Here is a 23,607-nt window from a genome sequence, read left to right as displayed (position 1 = left end):
CAGTTTCAAAAGAATTATTTACTAATTAAATATAACAAATATTTTCAAAACCACTGCTGAGCATTTGGCATTGGTGTTGAACAGACTAATTTTCCAGCGGATGGGGATATGTAAAGATCTCCACATTTCACTACGGCTTTCAAAGCCTTTTTTAACTAGTGTTGGTTAATGATGTTTGTCGCTTTGACAGAGAGACGTTAATATTGTGGGATGTCAACGACAGCGTTTAATAAAGTACAGAAGAGAATATAGTTTGACTATATACTACAATTGTTCGTTCATATAATCAGTATTAGTTTTTTTAATTGACACCTATAAATCTCTATAAACTCGACCAAGTACATCAAAAAGTGCTTCTTTCTAGATCTTCTTTTCGTACTCTTCCTTGGAATTGTTCCACATATTTATCAAGCGCTATCTTATCAATAAATTTTTGTTCTTAACCGAATTCTTTCAATATCTAATTGTTAATTACGTTGCTCTCATGATGAGATTGATGATGAGTATGAGTTTCTTTTATCGCAGTTTTATTTTGTAGATAACAAAATGTTGCGAATAATTATTTAGTGTTAAATAAATTTTAAATAATATTACTTTTGATTTTACAAATTTACACTTCCAAATATAGCCAATCATTTGTTCCGCTCATCTAATAATGTAATATACTTTACTTATCATTAAAATTGGATATTTTGGATAAATATCAATTCGCTTATTAAGTCTTCGATCTGACACATATATTGCAGTATTGTTGATCATCCTATAAGATCTGTGAAGAGTAGTAAAGTCACATGTCAAAATTTCATCATATTCTCATAATAAGTTTACGGATTACTGTGGTTTTGGTGAACGCTCTAATGTAGTTTTCGAAATAATGGATAATGAAAAATTTCATTGAAGTTTAAACTTTGTTTTTGATAGCGAAAAATGCTGTGGAACCTAAGCAGTCTCTTGATTGATCTTATAGGAATTCTCGCCAGGAAAATCAACTATTATTAATTGGTTTGATAAATTTAGATGTGTTTGTACAAACACTTTTGATGGTTAATGCTGCCCTCTAATAAGCCAAAATCGGTAATTGTTCGGGAAGATATAACAAAAGTCCGCGAAAGTGGTTACAAAGACCGTTAAATAAAGTTTCGTGAGATGTCTTATATCTTAAATAAATCGGAGGGTAGTGTCCATACAAACGTTAAGCATGAATAAGTTGTTTTTAAACTAGGTAGTAAGTGATTGTCGATAGTGAGATCTGTTATGAGATTAAAGATAAAGGGGCCTTGCAAGGCATAAGTTATAAAGACAGCATGTTGACTAATAAAATTGAAATTCTGTAATAAAATTTGCTTTTCTTAGTTAGACCAGAGATTTATTTAGTAATGTGTTATACAAAAACATGTGTGAGACTTGAACCCACTAAACCACCTCTTAGGAATAAATGGAGAAGATTTCCACAGCATTGTGAAAACTTCATTCCAGTAATCAGAGGAGAGAGGAGAAAAAACAAAAAACATTTTTTTTTGCATCTATTAAATTATGTATCTAATTATTTATGTATCTACTTATTTATGTATTTAATTATGTGTATAAACTATTAATAGACTCAATGGCGGCATAGCACTTTGATCTGAACTCGGCAAAGAAATCTATTTTTACCGTGTAGGTTAATGTTAAATTATTGAATTATAAAAAACAATAATTAAACAATTAAGCCTAGTTTTGTTGTGGTTAAAAAAATGTTTCATCTTTCAAAATATTGTGGTTTTTATATTAATTTATTTTAAAATGATTAGATTCATTTTTATTACATATATATTTTTTTGTTAAATAGAATTATATATTTTTACCAAATAACAAACCGCAAGCCATAAATTAATTGATTTATTTTTTTTTATCTAATTCAGTTTAGCAAAAAAAAAGATTTAAAAATTCCCACAGTTATTTGCGTGCAAATATAATAAAAGAAATCAAGATGAATTGTATCTTTAAAAGAAGTTTAGATAAAATTATGTTATACTCATATGTATCTATAAGAGCTATCCATGGAAATTTCCTCAAAAGAGTGTATCTTTTTTATGCGCCATAGACATATTTATTCCCATGAATGGATTTATTTCTACTTTAAAACGCCCTTTAAATAATTTTTATCATTTTTCTGCATTTTTATTATATTATTATTGTTTTATTTTCTGCAAATAATGCCATTTTGCATATTTCTCATTTTTTATACATTATTTTTTAATTTTTCGTTGCAGTGAAATCGATATGGACGCCCAGCTCATTGTGGAAATGGAAGGCAAGAAAACTCGCCTGCTCAAGCCGAGGCTACAAAGCATTCGAGATGTTGGTCGTGACAATCATCATGATTTCACCTTTGACTATTCCTATTGGTCTTTTGATGAACACGATAGTCATTTTGTCACACAGGAGCAGGTCTACAATGATCTTGGCACAGATGTAATTGATTGTGCCTATCAAGGTGAGTTGCACATTTTAATAAATCTCAATTTAAATCCACAACTGGAACTGTGAATCCGAAATGCGAAGTGAAATTTGATTGGAAAAAATATTGCTTACGGCGGTCGTTTGTCGATGATGAAACGATTTAAAGGATTATTAATCCATGTTATCTGTGTGCAGCTGAATGCACTCTTTCAGTGTTGATGGAAGGAATTTTTTTAGACTTGCTACATAAATAGTAAGCACTGAAAGTATTTTTAATTGTTATGTTTATTTTTATTTGAAATTAACACTTGTGTACATTCACTTTTTAATGTTTCAATAAAACATGAAAATATTAAGAGTTTGTGAGCAAAGATTTGTATCGTAAACAATCTAAAGAAATCCACAATTAAAAAAAATATTGCTTAGGCATATTATTTTCATAGCAACTAAACCTAGGCGTTACAGTTGTATATAATTAAAACATTATACTATATGGTACGTGATGTTAAAGATACTTATCCACAAACCTTGTTAGAGTGTAAAAAAATGTGCTTTTATCTTACATTATATTTTGAATTTGAAGATATTCCATAAATATGCTTTAAAAAACCATGGGAATCTCACAACATCATCTGGTGATTGTTTGTCTTCATCTTTAGATTGTATTTGTTTGTATTAAATTAGTTGGTATAAGTGTGGCAACTACGATAAGTAGAATTTTGCTTTATTCTTTAAAGTTAATTGCTTTATTTACTACTTATTTTTAGTTTAAACATATCTGTTTTGATGTCTAAAGTTTAAGGTCTAAATCAGTACAGTCACTTAATTTTTGTTCGTCTTCTGTTTATGGTTTTTCATGTACTTTATATACTTCAATCTCATATCAGTCTAAGCATATTTCCAATATATTGTTAGAATCCTCAAAATGAAAAGTAGGAATTTGATACGGTTTTCGAACAAGAGCTTTTGCTACTTTTCTTCAATTTTGTACAATATCTGTTGCAAAGAAAGTATTATAGAGGATTCCAACTTTCCTAACGCTTTCCTTTACAGATATTACCGAATATCGGGACTACAATTTAAACATTTATGAAATTTTATTCTGTTTAATTCAACTTCTGTGCCGTGACATCTGGTAAATAAACTCTGACTACTTATTCAGAGTCCCCTTAAAATAATTTACAATTAATTTTTTAATTCATTGTAGTGTGTATATATAAAATAATTTATATTGTTATTTATTAGTCTTGAAGATTCCAAAACTTATTAATAGGCTTTAAATAAAACGGATTCAATAAAAACATTGTGAAGAGGTTTTTTCGAGCAGTAGTGAAAAACAACAACAAACATTTTATTTTTCATATTATTTTAATTAATTGAATTTTTGGCTGACCATACAGCTGTTTCGAGTATTGCCAAATACCCATCATCAGTGGTCTTGGAAATAATTCTTGTATTTAATTATTCGTAAATAATTATTTTTGAGACTGCAAGTACCAGGAATCGAACTCGGGTCCTGCCAAATGTGAAGCTCAGAATCAGCGCACCTTTGTTAAATAAAAAAAATATTTATAATTAATAAAACTATATCTACGTCCTCTTTATTCTATTGTCTATATTGCAATGTAGTGCAATAATATTGTTTATAGTGCAATATAGATATAGAATAAAGGGGGTGACGTAGATATAGTTTTATTAATATTAATTTATGTTAGATCGTGATCCTGATGCTGACTCTCAAAGAGAGTCGAAATATAGAATAAATTAAAAATATTAAACAAACATAGATCACTTTTTGAATTAGTTAACAAAAAGTGATCTATAGCCGGATAAAAAAATATATTAAAACCATTATTAAACACATGGTTTTAAATTATGAAACCAGTAAATTGGCTTAAAGATTTTCTTATGACAGCTAATAGCACCTTTTAAGCTGTCACTAGCAAATAGTGAAAAAAAAGTCAAGCAAATAATTTATGTTAAAAATTCTGGGAAGAAAAGACGAAAAAGTTTCTATAGTCTATAACCGCAGATAAACAGTTTTCAATGTTTCTCAATTTTTGGTATCCGGTGGGAACGTTTTAATTATTTACTATTTATTTTCACTTCTTTTGTTTTATATAAAACTTCAGTAATTTGATAATTATTTAAATATTATGTTATGTCGAAGAAGAAATTCTACTTTATATAAAAAATATATTTCATCTCTAAAAATGTGTTATATTCTATTATGTTTACATAGTTCTTTGATATAAAATGTTACTCAGACATCATTTAAGTTACAAGAACATCTATAAATCATTCTTACAAATAATATTAACAAAAATTTCCCAGAAATTTTATCTTCTTATTTTGGGTTGGGGTGACATTAATCTTTATTTTGTGTATATAGTTCGTCATGTGTGAGTGACTGTAATTTGTCACGATTTTGATACTTAATTTTGATTTTTTTTATTTATTATTTCAAACAACTAAATCGAATCTAATATCACAAACGAAGTGAAGGTGATTTTTTAATTAATAAGATTTTGTTTTCTTACTGGTTCTGGATAGTATTTTAAAAAATTTTAAGAAATAGAAATTTGAATAAATAGAATAAATGAAATAGAAAAATATACAAAATGCCCAAGAAGTGTTCTCACAATGCTGTGATGTAATTTCCAGTGATTATTTAACAGAAAGAAAGAAAAGAAATCCGTTCGCATTAGAAATCTAAGCCACAACAAATTTCGTAATTAATTTCAAATTTGACATGCGCGCTTGTTCCGTTACCCTGACACTGACACTGACAAACTGACAGACTTGCTGCATTGCTGCCATAGACATGGGGAAAATCAGACGAAACATAGTCCATCCAACGCAATAAATTACTGCGCGTACTTAAGACTTGCAAGTACAACAGACAAGAAAATCTCAAATCTCACAATAGCCACTTCGGTTGTATGCAAATTGTTATTTCCTTCCTGTTGAATGGGAGCACATTGGCTGGCTACAACTGCTTTTATAGCTTGTTGATGCCAACAGTTCCAATTTTGATTTTTAATTTTACTTTTCACACTTGAATTTTCTTCCATCACACTCACACATAAATATACATAAGACACAAGTATCTGTATGTACAAAGTATCTCCTTCATTTGAGATACACGATAACATACATATGCTACACGACCTATTTCAGACGACTGGTGTTGACTATACTTGAGTGCCTAATGTGATTCATTCCTGCATTAAATAATTTTATTGAAATCGTTTTAATTAATTAATTATTAGTTGGTATGCAATTGTTAATCATTAAGTTCTTGAAACATAATTGAACAATTATACAGGGTGTTTCATTTTAAAGTACTTCAAATTTTGGAGACGATATGTTGAACTAAGAAACGAAAAAGAATAGCTTAACAGAGATAGTGACAATAAAATAATTTTACTAGAAATAAATTTTCAATCGAAGAAGAGTCTACATCTCAAGAATTGTTGATTAAATGATATATGGTGCATAGTTGATGGAATATTCATTTAAAACCAAAAATTTTAACAAAATTTTAAAAGGCCATTTTCTTTAAAATGACAGAAATATTTATATTTAATAAAATTACTGTGGTTGAAATTTCTTCTACCATTAAAGCGTAGCCTTATAAAGTCTAATTAAGTTTTGTTGCTTTAAATCTAACTAAAATCTGAGAATATTGGCTTTATTGATTGTTGCTAATTCCTCCGCAGATGTCAGGTATGATCCGAGGTATACTTTTTCGATTATTTATTAGTACTCTACATTTTTCTAGTACATGCTCAGGCGAACCAGTATCTTGATCGCAGAATCCACAAATGAAATTTAATGCAATAGTAATGGTACACATACATCCTTTGAGTCTACATTGGCCAATTAACAGCCTCATTGACACTCTTGAAGTAGTTCTAGTTTAGGATAACTCTATATATTCTAAACAAGTCCTAATGCTCTTCAAAATGCAATTCTTGTCCTGTGTTTGGTTATTATCCCAGTTATATTTTCTATTGTTGATGAGTGCTTTATTTTTATTTGGTACTTGCTCTAGAGACTGTTTCTTCATATTAATGCTGTTTAGATGCACTTTGAGCCTATGTAGGGCTCCTTTAAGGCAATGCTGAGTTTAAATAGTTTGTTATTGTAGTTGCCTAATAGGAATTTAGTTTGCATTCCATCTAAAGGTCTTATAAAATGTTTCTGTTTCTTTTCTCTTCTTTTGATACTTTAGCACTCTTTGACATACTTCTCTGCCTATACTGCATACAATAAGGTTCAGATTGTGTAAGTGATTAGGATAAATTTTTTTTATGAAATTTGTATTTTTCATTTTTAGAACATTTTCAACATTAACCGATAAACACCGTTGTTGGTAGATCTTTTCATTTTTCCGACCAAGAATACACGTTTTGAACTCATGCTACTTAGTTCGTTAATATTCTGTATATAGTTATTATCATTATTTAGTTCTACTTCTTAACTGGCAATCACATAGTGAAACTATGCCTTAATATAAGGAATTCTTCTGATGAAGGCAAAAGCCAATTGGTCGAAATACGTATAGGAATATATAAAAAATACGATCGAAATAAAAGTTAAATGCCTTAATAGTTTGTTTTCTAAACGATCAAAAAGTCTCATATAATTATTTATTTTATGTTTAATTGAACATTAACCTCATTTATAATAAATAAATATCGTTTAAAAGTTAGAATTTTAATTTAGTTTCAACACCTTTCGCTCCAGTTATTTATTTTATTATTTTTAAATAAAAAAAAAAAAGTGAATTAAATCTTTGCGTTAAAATTGAGTAATATTGTTTTATACAAAGTGATTAAATTTATAAAGCGCATTCCATTAAAATGAAATTAAAATTGTTATGGCCTAATAACCCCAAAGACCTTAATAATTACTCATTACAATCTCTTGAGGTTCGTACATTCGTGTTTGTCTTAAAATTTATTTTTGTTTAAAGCAAAAACAATTCACAGAAATTCCAAATGGCAAGTGCACGGATCGCTGTTTAAGTAGCTCAAGTTGAATGTTAAGGAAGCCAAGGTCGAAACGAAGCCACAAATGAGGCATTAAATGTATCTACGAAATACTTCATGTTCACCAAACTCTAGCAGATGTGCTCCTAATATCCGTAATAATGCTTTTTTATGTCAAATTGATGACTTGAATTACTCCTCTGCTATTTTCAAATTTAAATGACTTCATTTCTTAATACTTATATTTATTTTTCGTTTTTGCAATTTGGTTACGCTTTTCGATAAATTTAGTAAGCCTAGGCCTAGGCCTTGTGTCTAAAGTTTTTGTTGCAACAAAATCTCTTCACACAGTGTTTAAATTATTTTGTCATTAATTTACTTTGACTGCTTCAGCTGATAACCATTTTAACCCACCCACTTTGCCGCAAAAGTGTGCTCATTCCAATGAAATTTTATCGAATTTCAAAATGTATACATAATAATTATCGAAAAGATATCGCTACGCTTTTTGTTTATTATTGCTATCACATACATTTGTGCTCTAATTAGGCATAAACTCACTGATGACATTTATCATTAATTTTTGATTTATGGCTCTAATAAATTTTCTTGCCCATACAATTTTCGGTATTTCTGGTACTCTACATTGCTAGCATTCCCCTTTCTCTTTAGGAAAGTGAAGTTTTATTTATGAATTGTCGATTGCTATTAATTGAAAACATTAATTTCTTAATTGAAATTATATTTATACATTCGATATTTCATTAAAACTTAACTCAATAAAAATATTTATTATCTTAACTCAGTCACGATGCTGCACGCTAATTTTAATCTTTCAGAAATGTTCAGATTATACACAAGACTCCATCGTTTTCAAAAAGGTTTCATGACTCACTTGAGAGACATACCATATCTCCCTTGGAATAGCACCTAAATTAACACGCCTGTTATGTCACCTTAAAGTACACTACTTAAGACAACTTAACATAATATAAAAACCAGTGTACAATGCAATCTCGGTTGTTTCAAGTCTCAAACTAGGTGGTTTATGTTTGACACTCAGCGAGCATTTGCAGGTGATGTTGTTGCAATACCAATGTTAATGAAAATCTACGAGAAAAGTGTTATTGAATCATACTGTTGAAGAGCTTATTTGTATACATTTTTGAGATTAATACTTTGGAAAATTTATACTTAAATGTGGAGATTAGGGATGTTAGTTTTTGATACCTAACCTAACCTAACCTAATTTTCGGTATATAAAACAGAGCTAATTCCAGAGCTATAATCACACTATTGAAGAGCTAGTTTGTAAAATTTTTTGAGATTCATACTTTGGAAAATTTATGCTTAATTGTGGAGGTAAGGGAGATCTTAGTTTTTGATACTTATACTAATCTGGAATTTTCGGTATATAAAACATAGCTAAATCCTGGCATCTCTAGTGAGTTTCTATATCATATGAGCAAAAACACCAAATTATTTGTAATCAATGCTGTTTTCAAGTAGTGAAAAATTAGATAATCGTGTACTCACAAAGCCTATCTATTCCTATATAAACTATCGATGCAAGGCTTGGCCTTTTCGTGCTATCACTTGCAAAGCATTACAAATTTTTAAAAGAAAAATTCAGGAATGCACAATGGGTCCAATCTAAAATTGGACACCTATGGAAAAGACTCTATAACACAGAGTTAGAAATATTGGGCAACCACAACACAGTTATATATAGTGTGAAGTAATAATGTTTGATAAGGCATGAGCACGTTATGCGTATGTTTTATGATTTGACAGATTATCAACACTTCCAGTCGGAGACATTTATTGCTCATTGTAATGCCATCAAAGACTCCTGTTAGATGCGAGTTACCCTAACTGTTATTATTTCCTTGTATTATTCTTATTAAATCATTTCAGATAAAGTTGATGATAAGTAACAAACAAGTTTAGCTCTGCCAGACCAATGAATAAATGATATTGAAGTCGCTTATTATAATTTATATATGATATTGCGTATCCTATGTTAAAATATACGTTTATTTTGGTATCTAGACATGCGTATGAATGCATGTGAGTGAATGTTTAAGTCAGTTAAGTAATAAATGTATTAAGTTTTAATTATCCGTGTTCGGATAACGAAACAGTAATTTCATCCTTCAGAGACTTAATAAATTTTAGATTCCTAATCAATGGTTTGTTTGATTTAAATGTAATTTAAACAGACGTAAGAATAGAATAATGACTGTAAATGTAGACAAATTGAAACGCATCTCTCTGCAAAGTTTGTAGATATTCCCAACAGGTCTTTGAAGCCTACCTAATGAATTAGTTTTACCATATTATGTTATATACAATATTATATTATTATATTAATATATTTCTATTACTATGGCGCAGTACTAATTTTATATTTTAGGACTTTAAACATGAAGAGTTTAGCATCATTAAGAATGGCCTTCTCTATCGGATTATTTCAAAGAGTATTTTATACAATTTTACATTTTGCGAACAATCAAATTAACATCTACTTAGATTGCAAGATTTATATATAATCATTAAAGGCTACTTCCTCTCACAAAAGTGAATGGAAGCTATTAAATTCTTGTCGAAAAAATAGAAGAAAAAGCAAATTTAACTTAAATAACTTATTTAATATTATTTGAAACGTGTTAATTAGCCATTTTCGTTTTTTTTTACTATTCTTTTATTGTGATGAAATCATAAAAAATCTATTGCCGTTTTACATATACAAGCGAAAATAAAGATCGACTACTAGTAAATTGGTTATTTCGATATAAATGTATTAATAGTGCTTTTACTATTTACTACTTTTACTATAAAGTAGTAAGATATAATATAATAATTTATATCTTATAATATATAAGATATAAAAATACATTTTATTATGGAGTATAATTTTTAAGCATAATTTCAAGTATATAAGTAAAATATATATACGTTTATATATGCAATATTAATTTATTTATATAATAAATTTATATATAAATAAATAAATAAATATATATATAAATAAATAAATAAATATATAATAAATCAATATATACATAAATAAATATATAAATTATACATAAGAAAGAATAATATAAAAAGTTTACAACGTATAATGCCTCTACAAACAGAATAGATTAAAAACTAAACAGTTAAAAATATAAAAATATAACTAATTCAATTATTCTACAGCTGGTTTATTATAACTCTATTAAGTGCCATACCCTGAGAGTAAGAGTTGGTGACATCGCGATTAATTGAGAGGACAAAATTAAATACTTAGGAATCACGTTTGATAAGCGGTTTACTTGGCACAAGCACATACAAGTCAAAAGAAGTAGTTACGCAAAAATACTGCACTGCTTACAACCACTTTTCAAACACAACAACCTTAGCGCAAAGAACAGAAAGCTGATCTATAGCCAGATAATTAGACCAGCAATACTTTATAGGTGTGTCGCATATAGCAAAGCTGCCAACTCTACTATCCAAAAGCTACAAGTTGCTCAAAGTCAGGCTCTCCGAAGGCTCTTCAAAGTGCCATGGTACATTCGCACGAATGACATGCTAAGAGACCTTAAAATAGATCCGGTCAAAAAATACATAAGGGACAGAGCTCTACTTACCACTATCTAATCTCAGAGTAGTTACTAACTGCACGGGGCGTTACACAGGTCTAAGATCAAACATTGAATAATCACGAAGATTATGAGGAATACTCAAAGTAGTCAGTGAAATGTGTGGAACTCTGCAAAAATCCCCCAGCCATCATAGAGTAAAAGTGCTCAGATGCACTAACTCGGAAAAGGCTCAACTTAAATAATTTCGTTCTAATACAAACAAAGCAAGTGAATTTGAAAATAAAACTTTCACAGCAAATTAACAAAACTCCCGAAAAATGTGCCAACATAAAAGTCAAGTAGTACGGGTTTGGGTCAGTTGGTTAGGGAGCTCTGACTTTGAGCTTCAAATTTGGCAGGGCACGAGTAAGAATCTTGGAACTTGTAGTCTCAAAAAATAATTAAATATAAGAATTATTACCAAGACCACTGTTGATGGGTATTTAGCAATATTCAAAAGAGCTCTATGGTCAGCAAAAATTCAATTAATTAAAAAAATTACTACTAATAAAAATAAATAAATTAATTAAATGAAAAAATAAGTTAATATAGAACGAAGATTGATTGAGGTTGGTAGGTATGAAGTTAATCATAATAAGAAGAACTGATTTGGGAAGTCTTTTAGGTTGTTTATCTAATTTAGTTCAGCAAGTCATTTCCTTTATATGCAATAAAATAATTTTATTAATAATACTAATAATTATAGTTGGAAAATGTAAAAAGTGATTTTATAATATTGTACAAGGAAAAACATTACAAAACCAAAATGCGTGTCTGTATCGCATTAATTTTGCAGTTTGGCAAATTGCAATAAAAAAATTATAAAAATTTATTGTAAAAAAAATATTATTACTATAAAATGCGTTAAATTAATATATGTATATTAAAAATTTGTTGTATAAATGCTTTCACTCTATCAAAGGCAGTTTTTAAAGTAAACGAACATAGATTAAGACTAAGACCGCAATAAATTTGAATGTCTACACCTACAAAAAACTAATCAATCCGCGTTTAACAAATCTACAAAGCGGCGAAGAAAACTGCATATAGATACTTTCGCTTGCGAAATCTTAAGCGTAAAGTAGACGTAGACGGACGGTTAGACAGATATGTAGAAAGAAATACAGATAGTCGGAACCGATTAATGAGTAAAAAATTTGCATACCAAAATCCATTAAAGCAAACTTTGCATATGTATCTTGTCTGTATGGTACGAGTATAAGTCAAAAAGTATTTAAAAATGTATTAGACATGTTGTGTTGAGTTATTGAATTAAAATTCAATTCCAATTGCAAAGTATTCACAAGATATTGGAGTGACAGCACGTTGTAGATACTTTCTGAATGGCGTATAACGCATACCAAAAATTTGAAGCATTTTACACATTTTACACATTTTACACATTTTACAACAAAAGTGTGCAACAAATTAAAATGTAATAAAATCCAAAATAAATGAAATAAAATCACGCTTTTTATTATTGTTGGCTTTTTCTTTGGTTCGATGTAAACCTCATGAAATCACACGCTACAATACTTCAAACGCATTATTGCTATAAAAAATCCAAACTAAAAATATTGTAAATGAAACTGGAAATAGATACTCACCTCTATTCAGAGTGTGGAAAAATATGCGATTGTGTCACATTGGCGCTTCTTTCTAGCGGTAGGAGCAACGCAAGCGTCACCGTATACATATCACGCGACTTGCAAGTTGACAATGTGTCGCGCTAGACAATCTTTTGTTTTCTTTTTTAGATTGGAACGGTAGCGGAGTGTACTAATTAGATGACAACTTATTAAGTTTTAGTTTAAAATATTCAGTGGATAACATAAAGCCACGTTTTTATATAATAAAAATCTGGTGGTCTGGAACTGGAACCATTAATGAATCGAGTACTTTAATGTTAAAATAATAGTTTAAGATATTCAGTGGATAACATCAATTGCTACAATGATAAAGCCACGTTTTGATATAATAAAAATCTGGTGGTCTGGAACTGGAACCTTTAATGAATCGAGTACTTTAATGTTACATGAATAGTTTAAGATATTCAGTGGATAACATCATTTTTTACAATGATAAAGCCACGTATTGATTTAATATGAAAATCTGGTGTTCTGGAACTGGAACCATTAGTAGTGTACACCTAAGGATAACACAACGCAACATATTCTATTCAATACGTGTTGAAAATGTTGACATGTTGAAAAACAAATACGATAGATTAAAATACTCCACAAACCGACTAGTGTTATAATACATGTAGACGTGGAATTAAATCCACAAAACCGTCGGTGTGAGATAATGACATAAATAAAACTAATCATAAGAGAAACAGAGAGGTCTTTCTGAGAAATGACAGCAACAGAAAAATGGGCGTCTCTTTGATTTATTTTATTTAACATGTTTTAATAATAATATTGAAAGTGTCGACATTATAAAATGAAACTATTTATTAGAAGATTTTTAATTTTTAATAAAATGATTGAAAAAATTTAATTATGAGATGAACGTCTTCTCCACACAAACTGGTTCAAATGTACGTGTTAAAATAATTGCCAACTGTCAGGAACTATCAACATTAAAAAGAACGTAACAAAATAAAATTCAATAAATAGCCAAAGTGTCAGTTAACTGCATCAATAAAAATATAGAAAAAAAACATGAAAGTGCCAATTACTTGTAGCAAAAAAAAAAAACTGAACACTAAGAAAATAATTTTATTAAACATTTTTTTAGGAAATGTTTGCATAAAGATTTTTAATGTTAAAATCTTCAGACAATACTCAGGCAATTGTCTTAGCTGGAAGACAGAAGAAGATTGAAAGAGTCACTAATCTGTCGGCGTATCTACTCATGAGATATTATTCCATCTTGGTAGCAATTGGTGAACTTCTTCATTTTGGAAATATTTTCTAGTGTTGCCATATTTTGGAACTTATAGGTATTTACAGCTGTTGTAAATTATCTTGTGTAGTGCTACAATGACTGCTGAGTTATTTAATGTAATACTGTACTTTTTACTTTCCAGAACTTAATAGCTCTTTAGAACTATTAAGGATATTACAATCAGATCCAAGAAACTTATATAATCTTATTGTTCCATAATCTTATCATTTGTTGTAAAACTTAAATGTTATTTGTGTAAAATTTTGCTTTGTTTTACTTAATGCGCTACTGTAGCTGCATTCGGAAACCGCAGTAAAATTGTCTAAGATGAATTTAAAATTTATTTATAAAAAACTATGTTAATTGCTTTGCGAACAATTACAACTTCTGTTGTGTCACGTAGGGTCGACATTTTTTTTACTTTTGGAGGCTGATATGACATGTACATAAACTTAAAATCGTTGGCACAACATGACATGACACCATAAAGTATACGCATTCAACTTAATTTATATTAATTTTTGTATTTCTAAAAATAAATTTAATAAAAATATTGACTTCTTTCTTTATAGGGTATAATGCTTGCGTTTTTGCTTATGGACAGACTGGTTCTGGTAAGACATTTACAATGATGGGCACTCCTGATAATCCCGGTCTCATACCGCGCATTTGTCAAGAGCTATTTGCGCGTATGCGTGTTGGTCAAGAGTCTGGCACTGGTTATAAAACACATGCGAGCTATCTGGAAATCTATAACGAACGCGTAAAAGACTTACTTGGACCACAAACCACTGGACATGGTTTACGCGTACGTGAACATCGTACACTGGGTCCATACGTGGAGAATCTATCACAGCATGCTGTATCCGATTTTGATGAAATTCAGGTATACAATAGCGTTGCATAACTTATTTATTTGTCTAAATTAATAAGTGTAATATATTTATTTTTTGTTTAATTTTTAGGAATGTATTACGCGTGGCAATATGCAGCGTACAACTGCCAGTACTAATATGAACGATACCAGCAGTCGCAGTCATGCCATCTTTACGATAACATTTGTGCAGGCTGTCTTCATGAATGACATGCCAAGCGAAACTGTTTCTAAAATACATTTGGTGGATTTGGCGGGAAGGTTTGTTGTTCGTTCCATTTCGTTACGTTTTGACATCGTTCAACAATGAAACAATTAATATGTATAAGATTAACAAAAAAAAATTATAATTTTGAATAAGTAAATCTAAGATTGAGGTAGTCTTGTTCTGCATACTAACAAAGTCAAATAACTGTTAACAAAAAGACGGTTAAGATTTACGGTTGGATAGATAAAGATCGCTTTAAATACCTAAATACCATATATAAAATATTTACGATTAAGACTGTAAGCTCAAGTGATGAATGAGTTTAATAGTCTGAGCAGTGAATCTGAGAATATGATTAAGATATAAAATCGATTGCTAAGAGCTTGGTTGTATTTTACATTCTTGTTTTTTTAGTTACCAGGAAACTATACTTTGTTTATTCTATATGTCAATATTCAATACAACAGTTCAAAATGTAGTGTAGACCATATCTAATCTCCTAAAGAAATATTTTTAATGCCAACAACAAATTTAGAAATATTCCAATTGCTGCTTACACCTCATGGCGTCGCCTCTCTTCTTTCTTGTCCAAATTCACACAATAATTTATGACCTATTGGATTATTGTGCCTTCTAATTGGAATGGTTGAATTCTTTCACCTTAATCCAGGTTTTAATAAGCAAATACTTATATATTCTCATTCCACTAATATTACAAACAGACCTATCTTCTCTTATTTGATCTATCTTCTGATACCTCATTCCAACCCATGTAAACCCATATGTTGTAAGCCCATATCTTGTAGTTCTTTTATATTTTTCGCAATTAAGACTGCAGTCATAATTCTAATTTTGATACCTCATTCCAACCCATGTAAGCCCATATCTTGTAAGCTCATATCTTGTAAGCCCGTATTTTGTAAACTCATGTCTTGTAAGCTCATATTTTGTAATCCATTTATATTTCTTGCTATTAAGACTGCAGTCATAACTCTAATATTTATAGGTGTGTCTACATATCATCGCCTGTTAACTTTATATAACTTAGCTCAAATAAAAAGCTCCTTAAAATAAGTTAATTTCTTACTCTATCTTACTATGAAAAAAATTTCTTGAAATGAGTTTAATATATTAATATTGCAAGAACTAGACTTAATATACCTGGTTCCTTCAAAGCCCGTACTCATTATTTTTTTCTTAATTTCTTACTTTACTTTCCTAACTTCTTTCTAACTTTAATTTATCTTTTTATCCTCTTAATGCTGTTTGGAATTACTGCAGTAGGTGTTCTTAAAGAGTTGGATTAAACCTATCTCAATGTAGGATGAAGTGTTTTTTTTAGCAGAATAACTTAAATAGACTACATTTGATAAACGTTAAATACAGAAAACTAAATCAAATGGTATTGTTATTAAATGTTTTTATATACAAGCAGCAGTACGTCTTGCAAAAAACCAGCTCACTTAAGCCCTCAACATGAACCCATTGTGATACCACTGATAGGTTATTGTGGTGACCTGTAGGGATCTGAACCTCCAACTTACAAGAAAGGCCGAATCTATGTCCCGTAACCACTCGTCAACTACGACGATCAGTTGTCACTCATCATCCCCAAAGATATTTTACATACCACTGATTTTGCATTGTCAAATTGCTGCAGTAGGAAGTTCTTTCGATTGAATAGATAATCATTTAATTGTATGTGAGTATTCATTAGTCCCTCCCTCAAATATAATAGATAAGTTTATACTTCTAGACAAACTTCTCATAACGCTATTTTTATTATTTAATAGTTTGTAGCTAATCTATGGCATGCAGCTCTTCATTTTATTTAATATTTTTTGCATTCTTCAATGAATGGTTTTTTGGAAATTATGGTTTTGAAAGGTAGTTTTGTTACACCTCAATTTAAATATCAATCAGTTAAACAATTAAAAAAATAAAAAAATTCATGTAACAAAAATGGTAATAAAGTGATTAGTAATGAAAACTAAATCATAAAACTGAAACAATAAGTAACGATTTGCTTCTTGTAGTTAACATGCGATTTTTGAATTGAAATGAAGTTTTAAAATTGCTTTTGTAATATATTTCAGTGAACGTGCCAACGCGACTGGAGCAACTGGTCAACGCCTGAAAGAAGGGGCTCACATTAATAAATCGCTCGTGACGCTGGGCAGTGTGATCTCAGCGTTAGCGGAGCAAACAGGCACAACAACGAGTTATGTGCTGAACACAACCACCGTATCGAAACGTATCCTTTATGTACCTTATCGTGATTCCATATTGACATGGCTGTTGAAGGACAGTCTAGGAGGCAATAGTAAAACGATTATGATAGCAGCACTATCGCCAGCAGATTGCAATTACAGCGAAACACTGAGTACGTTACGTTATGCCAATCGTGCCAAGAACATTATTAACAAACCGACAATCAATGAGGATGCAAATGTGAAACTTATACGAGAATTGCGTGAAGAGATCAATAAACTGAAGTCTATGTTAACTGGTGATATTGTAAGTGAAATAAATTTCAAAGTCTCTGCAATACATAAAATTGATTTTATTCCACACCATAGCATTCACTACAACCTTCGCTTAAGATGCTAGAAGATTTGCAAAAGAAAGAAGCACAAGAAAAAGTATTAACAGAAGAGTGGACGGAGAAGTGGAAAGAAGCTCAATCTATATTGCAAGAGCAAAAGAGTTTAGGTTTACGTAAGTCGGGAGTTGGCGTTGTGTTGGATTCCGAAATGCCACATCTGATAGGCATACATAATGATGTGACGACAGGAGTTACACTATATAGTTTAAAGGTATATTTTGTGTTTTTATTAGTGCTAACATAAATTATTGAACCACTTGTTTTTCGTGAATGCATTTAGGAAGGTGAAACTCTTATTGGCACTGATGATAGCGATATACCACAAGATATTGAATTGACTGGTGATGGAATACGACCACAACATTGTAGCATTGTGCTAAGAGATGGTGTAATTACTTTACATCCACGTTTAATGGCGCAATGTTGGTTGAATGCACGTCTTATAGATGAACCAACAAATATATCGCAGGGTGATATTATTTTATTGGGTCGTACCAATATATTTCGCTTTAATAATCCAGCTGAAGCGGCGAAATTACGTAAAGATCTTAGTCGTTCACAATTGGATATGTCGCGTTTATCACTGATAACTTCTTCGCGTGAAAATCTGCTCAGTTCGAGTTTTTATGCTGATGAAGATGCTTTGAGTACTAGCATGACTAGTACTCCACCAAAACGTGAAAGACAATATTATCCTACAAAACCAATGACGCGTGATGATCCCGAATTGCAAGATGAAAATCGAAAAATACTGGAAACTATTGAAAATGCGCTAAAGCAGTTGAATATTGTAAGTGCTTTTAATGAGTCTGTGATTATGTTATTTATATTTCTGTTGAAAATGCAAAATCCTTTAAAATATAATCTGCTAAAAATGCAAAATGGAGGCTTGTACATTTGCCTTAACCCTGTTGGTCTGATCATATATTTATCTATATTGTTGAAGATCTAAAAATATAACCGCATAAATAAGGTTTTAATTAAAAACTTATTTCACATAAATAATTTCTGAAGATGATTAGGAAATAAATATATATTCAAGCAGAGAATTTTTTTAAGTTCACCGAAACAATCTATTATATCTTTAAGAGCATAAAAAATTTTTAGCGTGGGGTTATATGGACACCTATAATATAAGGTTTTATTATTAATTCTGTAGACAAATATCGACCTGAAACTAAATTCATAAAATGTTGACAAGACACTGGATAATAAAGCGGGACGGAAGAAGTAATATGTAGTAATGTAAGAGCAAGGATGAGGAAGGTTTCTTTGTTGCTGTTGTTGTGGCCATATTCCACTAGTAAACCGTTTTTCAATGGGGGTAGGTTGGGAAAGTCATACGTAAGAATAAGGATGAGAAAATTGATAGGAATGCTGAATGAAACCTGGGTTTAGATGAAGGAATCTTGTCACTTCAACAAGCCCAAGCTATAAATTAATAGGACTCGAAATTATTTGCATATTTGGATATGAATGCAGATAGGCGACATTATGTAGAGTAGAGTTGTCATTGGGTCATGTGCTGGGAATAGACATATTTATGCTTGAGAAGGAACTGTTAAGCTAGTGGTTTTATTCTGACTTCAATTGAGCAAGGGCAGTTTTTGCTGTTCGAGTGAGACGCCTTACATACCTATTCATCAAACAACAGTGATCTCGAAGAGGAGAGGTTATTCTTTCGGTGTGGAGTATGAACAGCCCTTACCAATATTCGACCGTACTGATGTTATGTTATTTTAAAATCAAATTTGTCTATCTGGAATTGATATTCGTAGCGTACATACAAATATAAATATTAGTTTAGTTTTATTTTGAATATATTACTGGATTTTAGAAAAAACAGCTATATAAATATTAAATAGTGTATAAAATGTTGAAAAGTGTCTAGATAATATAATATATATATTTTACTTTCAGGAAAGAGTTCAGATGCATGATCAGTATAAAAATAAAGTGCAAAAACTGACTGATGAGCTAAAGCGCTTAGTCAAAGAAGAATCAGACTGTTTGGAAGTTCTACGTTGTAGAGAAAAGGAACTTTTGGCTCGAAAAGACATGTTATTATGGGAAAAGAATAACGAAAAAGTTCAGGTAATAATAAATATTTTTTGTAAATTATTTGCAGAATAAATGTACAGGCCACGAATGATGCGGACACTGTGGATAATAATCGATTACTGGAAGATATATATGGCCTCTTTAAATTTTTGCATGTTGCATTGTAGTCTTAAAGTTGTTCACATTAGTTTTAAGACAATGTAATGAAGAAGAACTTCTTACAATTATAAGTTAAACTTTAAGGTCAATGGTTTTAAATAGTGTTTCTTATTGTCATTGTTTTCTTTAAGCACGTATTACTTTGAAGCTGCGATAAGGGTTATCGCAGTTCAAATCTTTAATTGGAATGTAATTTCTTTGTTCTATGTTTATTGTTTATTGTTTACTGTTTACGTTATGTATATAAATTGCTTATTTTATTTAATGTTTTTATTTATTTGAATTGTGTTTATTTGTTTTCGTTTCGTTTTAGATTGATATCGTGTGTAGACAAATTTCAGCATTTCAAACACAGCTCGACTCAAAGAAACGTGATTTTTCTGAGTATGTAGCGAAAGAGTTGCAGGAATTGCAAGATTGTGGAAAGTTAGATGAGGTTTGTGTGCCGTTTAAAAAAAAAAGCATGTAGAAATGTTTAAATAGTTTGTTTGTAGTTTGAATAGTATTTGAAATGTATAGATAGAAATCTAAAAAATTCTATTCTCTAATAATTTTGTAAATTTTTTTTATAGCATGGCATTAAAATTGACGAAACAACTCCATTAAATGATGAATTATTGCTACAAGCATCAGACTCACTTGATCTATTTGCATCACAATATATTAAAGAAACCGTCAGACGTTATGTGAGTAAACTTGATTATTAATATTTTTTTATATAAATGAAATATATATTTTCTTTGCATATATTCCACAGAATGAAGAAATTCACAAACTCGATGATGAAATTGTTGAAAAGGAACGCATACTCAATGTAAGCACAAATAAAATAGCCCAAGTGGACGAAAAAATGTTGCAGATACAAGCACAATTGGAGCAATTACGTCTCGAACGTGACGAAAGAGAGGCAGAAGTACAACAGCTGCAGCTCAGAAAACAAAAGTAATGCTTTATTTAATAGTTCATATTTTTTTTTTTGCAAATTTAACATCTGTACAATTCTTTTCTCTTAAAGTTTAAAATTAAATTTGGTCAAGAGCACGACTACCACAACAACTATTGAATCTGATGCACAGACAGATACGGAGGCTTCAGTTTCAGATACGTACAAAACTTGTGATACTTTCCATACATCAAATTCGAGTTGTTCAATTGGTTCGGTCACACTAACTGGTGATCAAATATCACCTGTCAGCAATTGCTCTTCTACATCCTGTGAAGCAGATGATGACACAAATTCGACTGAGAAAGCTACGACCAGCACTTCTAGCTATAGCACTAGTGGCAACACACTTGGTAGCAGCGCAAGTACGCATACAAACAGTAACCTAACAGTCACAAATCCGGTTATGAGTGATAGTGGCGTCTGTTTGGAACCAAGTAAACCAGCACTACAAAATATCAACGGCAATGGTAATGGCAATGGCAATATTAATGGTTATTTGTCAAGTGATCTCGGCAATAATATAAATGCCACAAATATTCGTAATGTTATTAGTAGTGTTGTTTGTAGCAGTGGAGCACGTACTTCTGACGAAGAAACAGCTTCTTGTTCTTCATGTGAGCTTAGTCGTAATTCAGAGACCGGTTCGAGACCGTATTGCTCAATGCATACGTTACGACGAAAAATTGCTACACAAAAAGCTTTAATTATGAAAAATCTTGAAATGAATGTTAATAAATCTCAACTCGACGAGCAAATTGCAGAGCTACAAGAGCTGCAACGTTGCTATATCAAACTTGAAAAGGAATTACAGCTTTCAACTAATGAGGAACATGCTCAATGCTGTGCAAATGAGAACGATATTAATCACCATTCAAACTATGAAACGGCCCCATCTATAATGCATTCAAGTGTCATGAGCTCTATACCCATGGAAGATTCTATATACACAAATAGCATGACACGTTCCTGTCCATCTATGCGCGATTTTCGTAAGTTGACTTTTTGTATTATACGAGTATATAAAATAACTTACTTATCCCTTATCACTTATAATAATAATAATAATAATAATAATAATTTATTATTTAGCTGAAGGTACTGATCATTTCATTACCATACCCAGTTTTGTTATACGTGGCGCAGGCAAACAAACTCATTATGAATATGAAATACGCCTTGTTTTGCCAGATGGTAAACTAAACATATTACGACGTTATAGTCGTTTCAGGGAATTACATTTGAGCATGAAGCATTGCTATGGTGCAAAAGTATGTAAATAAAATTTTTAAAATATTTTCTTCTAATTAAAGCAATTGTGTCTTTGTTGCAGATTGGTGTCTTACCATTTCCACGACGTGAACTGTTTGCATCAAATAGTGAAGCTGTGGCTAAACATAGAAGACGTCTGTTAGAACTTTACCTTAGACGTTTGTTTGTTGTTTGCACAAAAATTCCGCAATGTCCTATATATGAGGGACCAGGAGGTCCAGGCTTGACGCGTGCCACTTTGGCACAATTGTCGCCTTTCTTTAAGAAAGGTTTGTTCGAGAACGGCAAGCACGGGACGGGATAATAGTTACTCTACTGCTGAATTATCTCCTGCCTACAGTGTGTCTTTTAATTTATATTTATTACATTCTAAGTTATGTGATTCAAGGAGTTAATGCTGACGGCTGCAGTTGATTGTTAATTAAATTAACAATTTACTCTCTGTTACGTACTTTGAGTTCTAATTATGCATATTTTATTAGAATTAGCATTTTAATTATAAAACACAATTCTTTAACATTTTATTCATATATACTTGTTTATATATTTCTGAGAAAGATATTTTATTTTTGATATTAGTATATTAGTATAATTAAAATATATAAAAATGTTTATTAACAATAATATATTCTATTTATTTTTTTAAAACTGATATATAAAGTTTGTTATTATGCACAATTGTATGACACAGTGTTAAACATATGGCCTTTAATTTAATATAAATAATGGTAAAATTATTTTAATACCAAATTATGTGTACATTTCATAACTGTTACTTTAATGTTCTAATGTTATCTTTTAACTATAAAGATATATTAAATTTTATGCCAGCTACATAAATATAGTTTATTATGTATGATGTAAAATGTGTATTATATACATTAAAATATTAATATACTATATTTTTATATTGTATTGCGATATTTTATTGCTGTATTATATTGCGATATTAATTTACTATATTATTTTGCGATATTATATTGCTATAATATATTGTCATAACATATTAATGTACTATATTCTGATACTATATTGTTATATTATATTGATATGCTATATTGTTATATACTACATATAATTTATACATATATAAACTATAAATATTGTTTTTTTGAATGAGCTATAAGTATAACGTTAAATATTATTTAAATCACTAGTATGTGTTTGTGAATAGGAATTTAATTGATTTGGTGTATAAAAGTTATTTAATATTTTTTGTCTATTTACTATAGTTTGTCTATTAATATTTTGACTATCTTGGATAGATTTTTCATTTACTTGTTTTTTTAACTGTTATAATGTAATAACATTGTTATAAATTTGTTTTTAGCTATATTAATTGAATTTTGTTTTATAACACATATTGCTTTAAATTTTTTTTCAATTTTCAAATCAAAGCTACAATGAAAAGCAAAATTTATTAAATTGCCTTACCTGAATAAAATATATGTTTATTTTAAGAAAAGTCATAAAGTTAGTAAACATATTACATATTACATTTCGTAAATTATTCCACATATAACTG

General features: G+C 30.0%; 1 protein-coding gene across 2 annotated transcripts in view; it reads left to right on the top strand.

Moving 5' to 3' along the window:
- Positions 1-22,473, top strand: part of LOC119686408 (kinesin-like protein Klp98A) — a 38,037-nt gene extending 15,564 nt beyond the window's left edge. Inside the window, exons 2-14 of one of the 2 annotated variants that reach the window (XM_038100986.1) lie at positions 2,253-2,476; positions 14,533-14,846; positions 14,926-15,095; positions 17,139-17,559; positions 17,622-17,858; positions 17,928-18,437; positions 19,568-19,741; positions 20,181-20,303; positions 20,440-20,553; positions 20,625-20,809; positions 20,883-21,802; positions 21,903-22,081; positions 22,144-22,473. In XM_038100986.1, the coding sequence (XP_037956914.1) occupies positions 2,253-2,476; positions 14,533-14,846; positions 14,926-15,095; positions 17,139-17,559; positions 17,622-17,858; positions 17,928-18,437; positions 19,568-19,741; positions 20,181-20,303; positions 20,440-20,553; positions 20,625-20,809; positions 20,883-21,802; positions 21,903-22,081; positions 22,144-22,386 (3,814 nt within the window). In that variant the 3' untranslated portion in view covers positions 22,387-22,473. The remainder of the gene's footprint in view (positions 1-2,252; positions 2,477-14,532; positions 14,847-14,925; positions 15,096-17,138; positions 17,560-17,621; positions 17,859-17,927; positions 18,438-19,567; positions 19,742-20,180; positions 20,304-20,439; positions 20,554-20,624; positions 20,810-20,882; positions 21,803-21,902; positions 22,082-22,143) is intronic. The other variant, XM_038100987.1, reaches the window with a different exon arrangement.
- Positions 22,474-23,607: the final 1,134 nt, after the last annotated feature.

This window comes from Teleopsis dalmanni, chromosome 2 (genome assembly GCF_002237135.1).
Source record: "Teleopsis dalmanni isolate 2A chromosome 2, ASM223713v2, whole genome shotgun sequence".
Classification (NCBI taxonomy): domain Eukaryota; kingdom Metazoa; phylum Arthropoda; class Insecta; order Diptera; family Diopsidae; genus Teleopsis; species Teleopsis dalmanni.
This window is presented reverse-complemented; position numbering and strand designations above follow the sequence as displayed.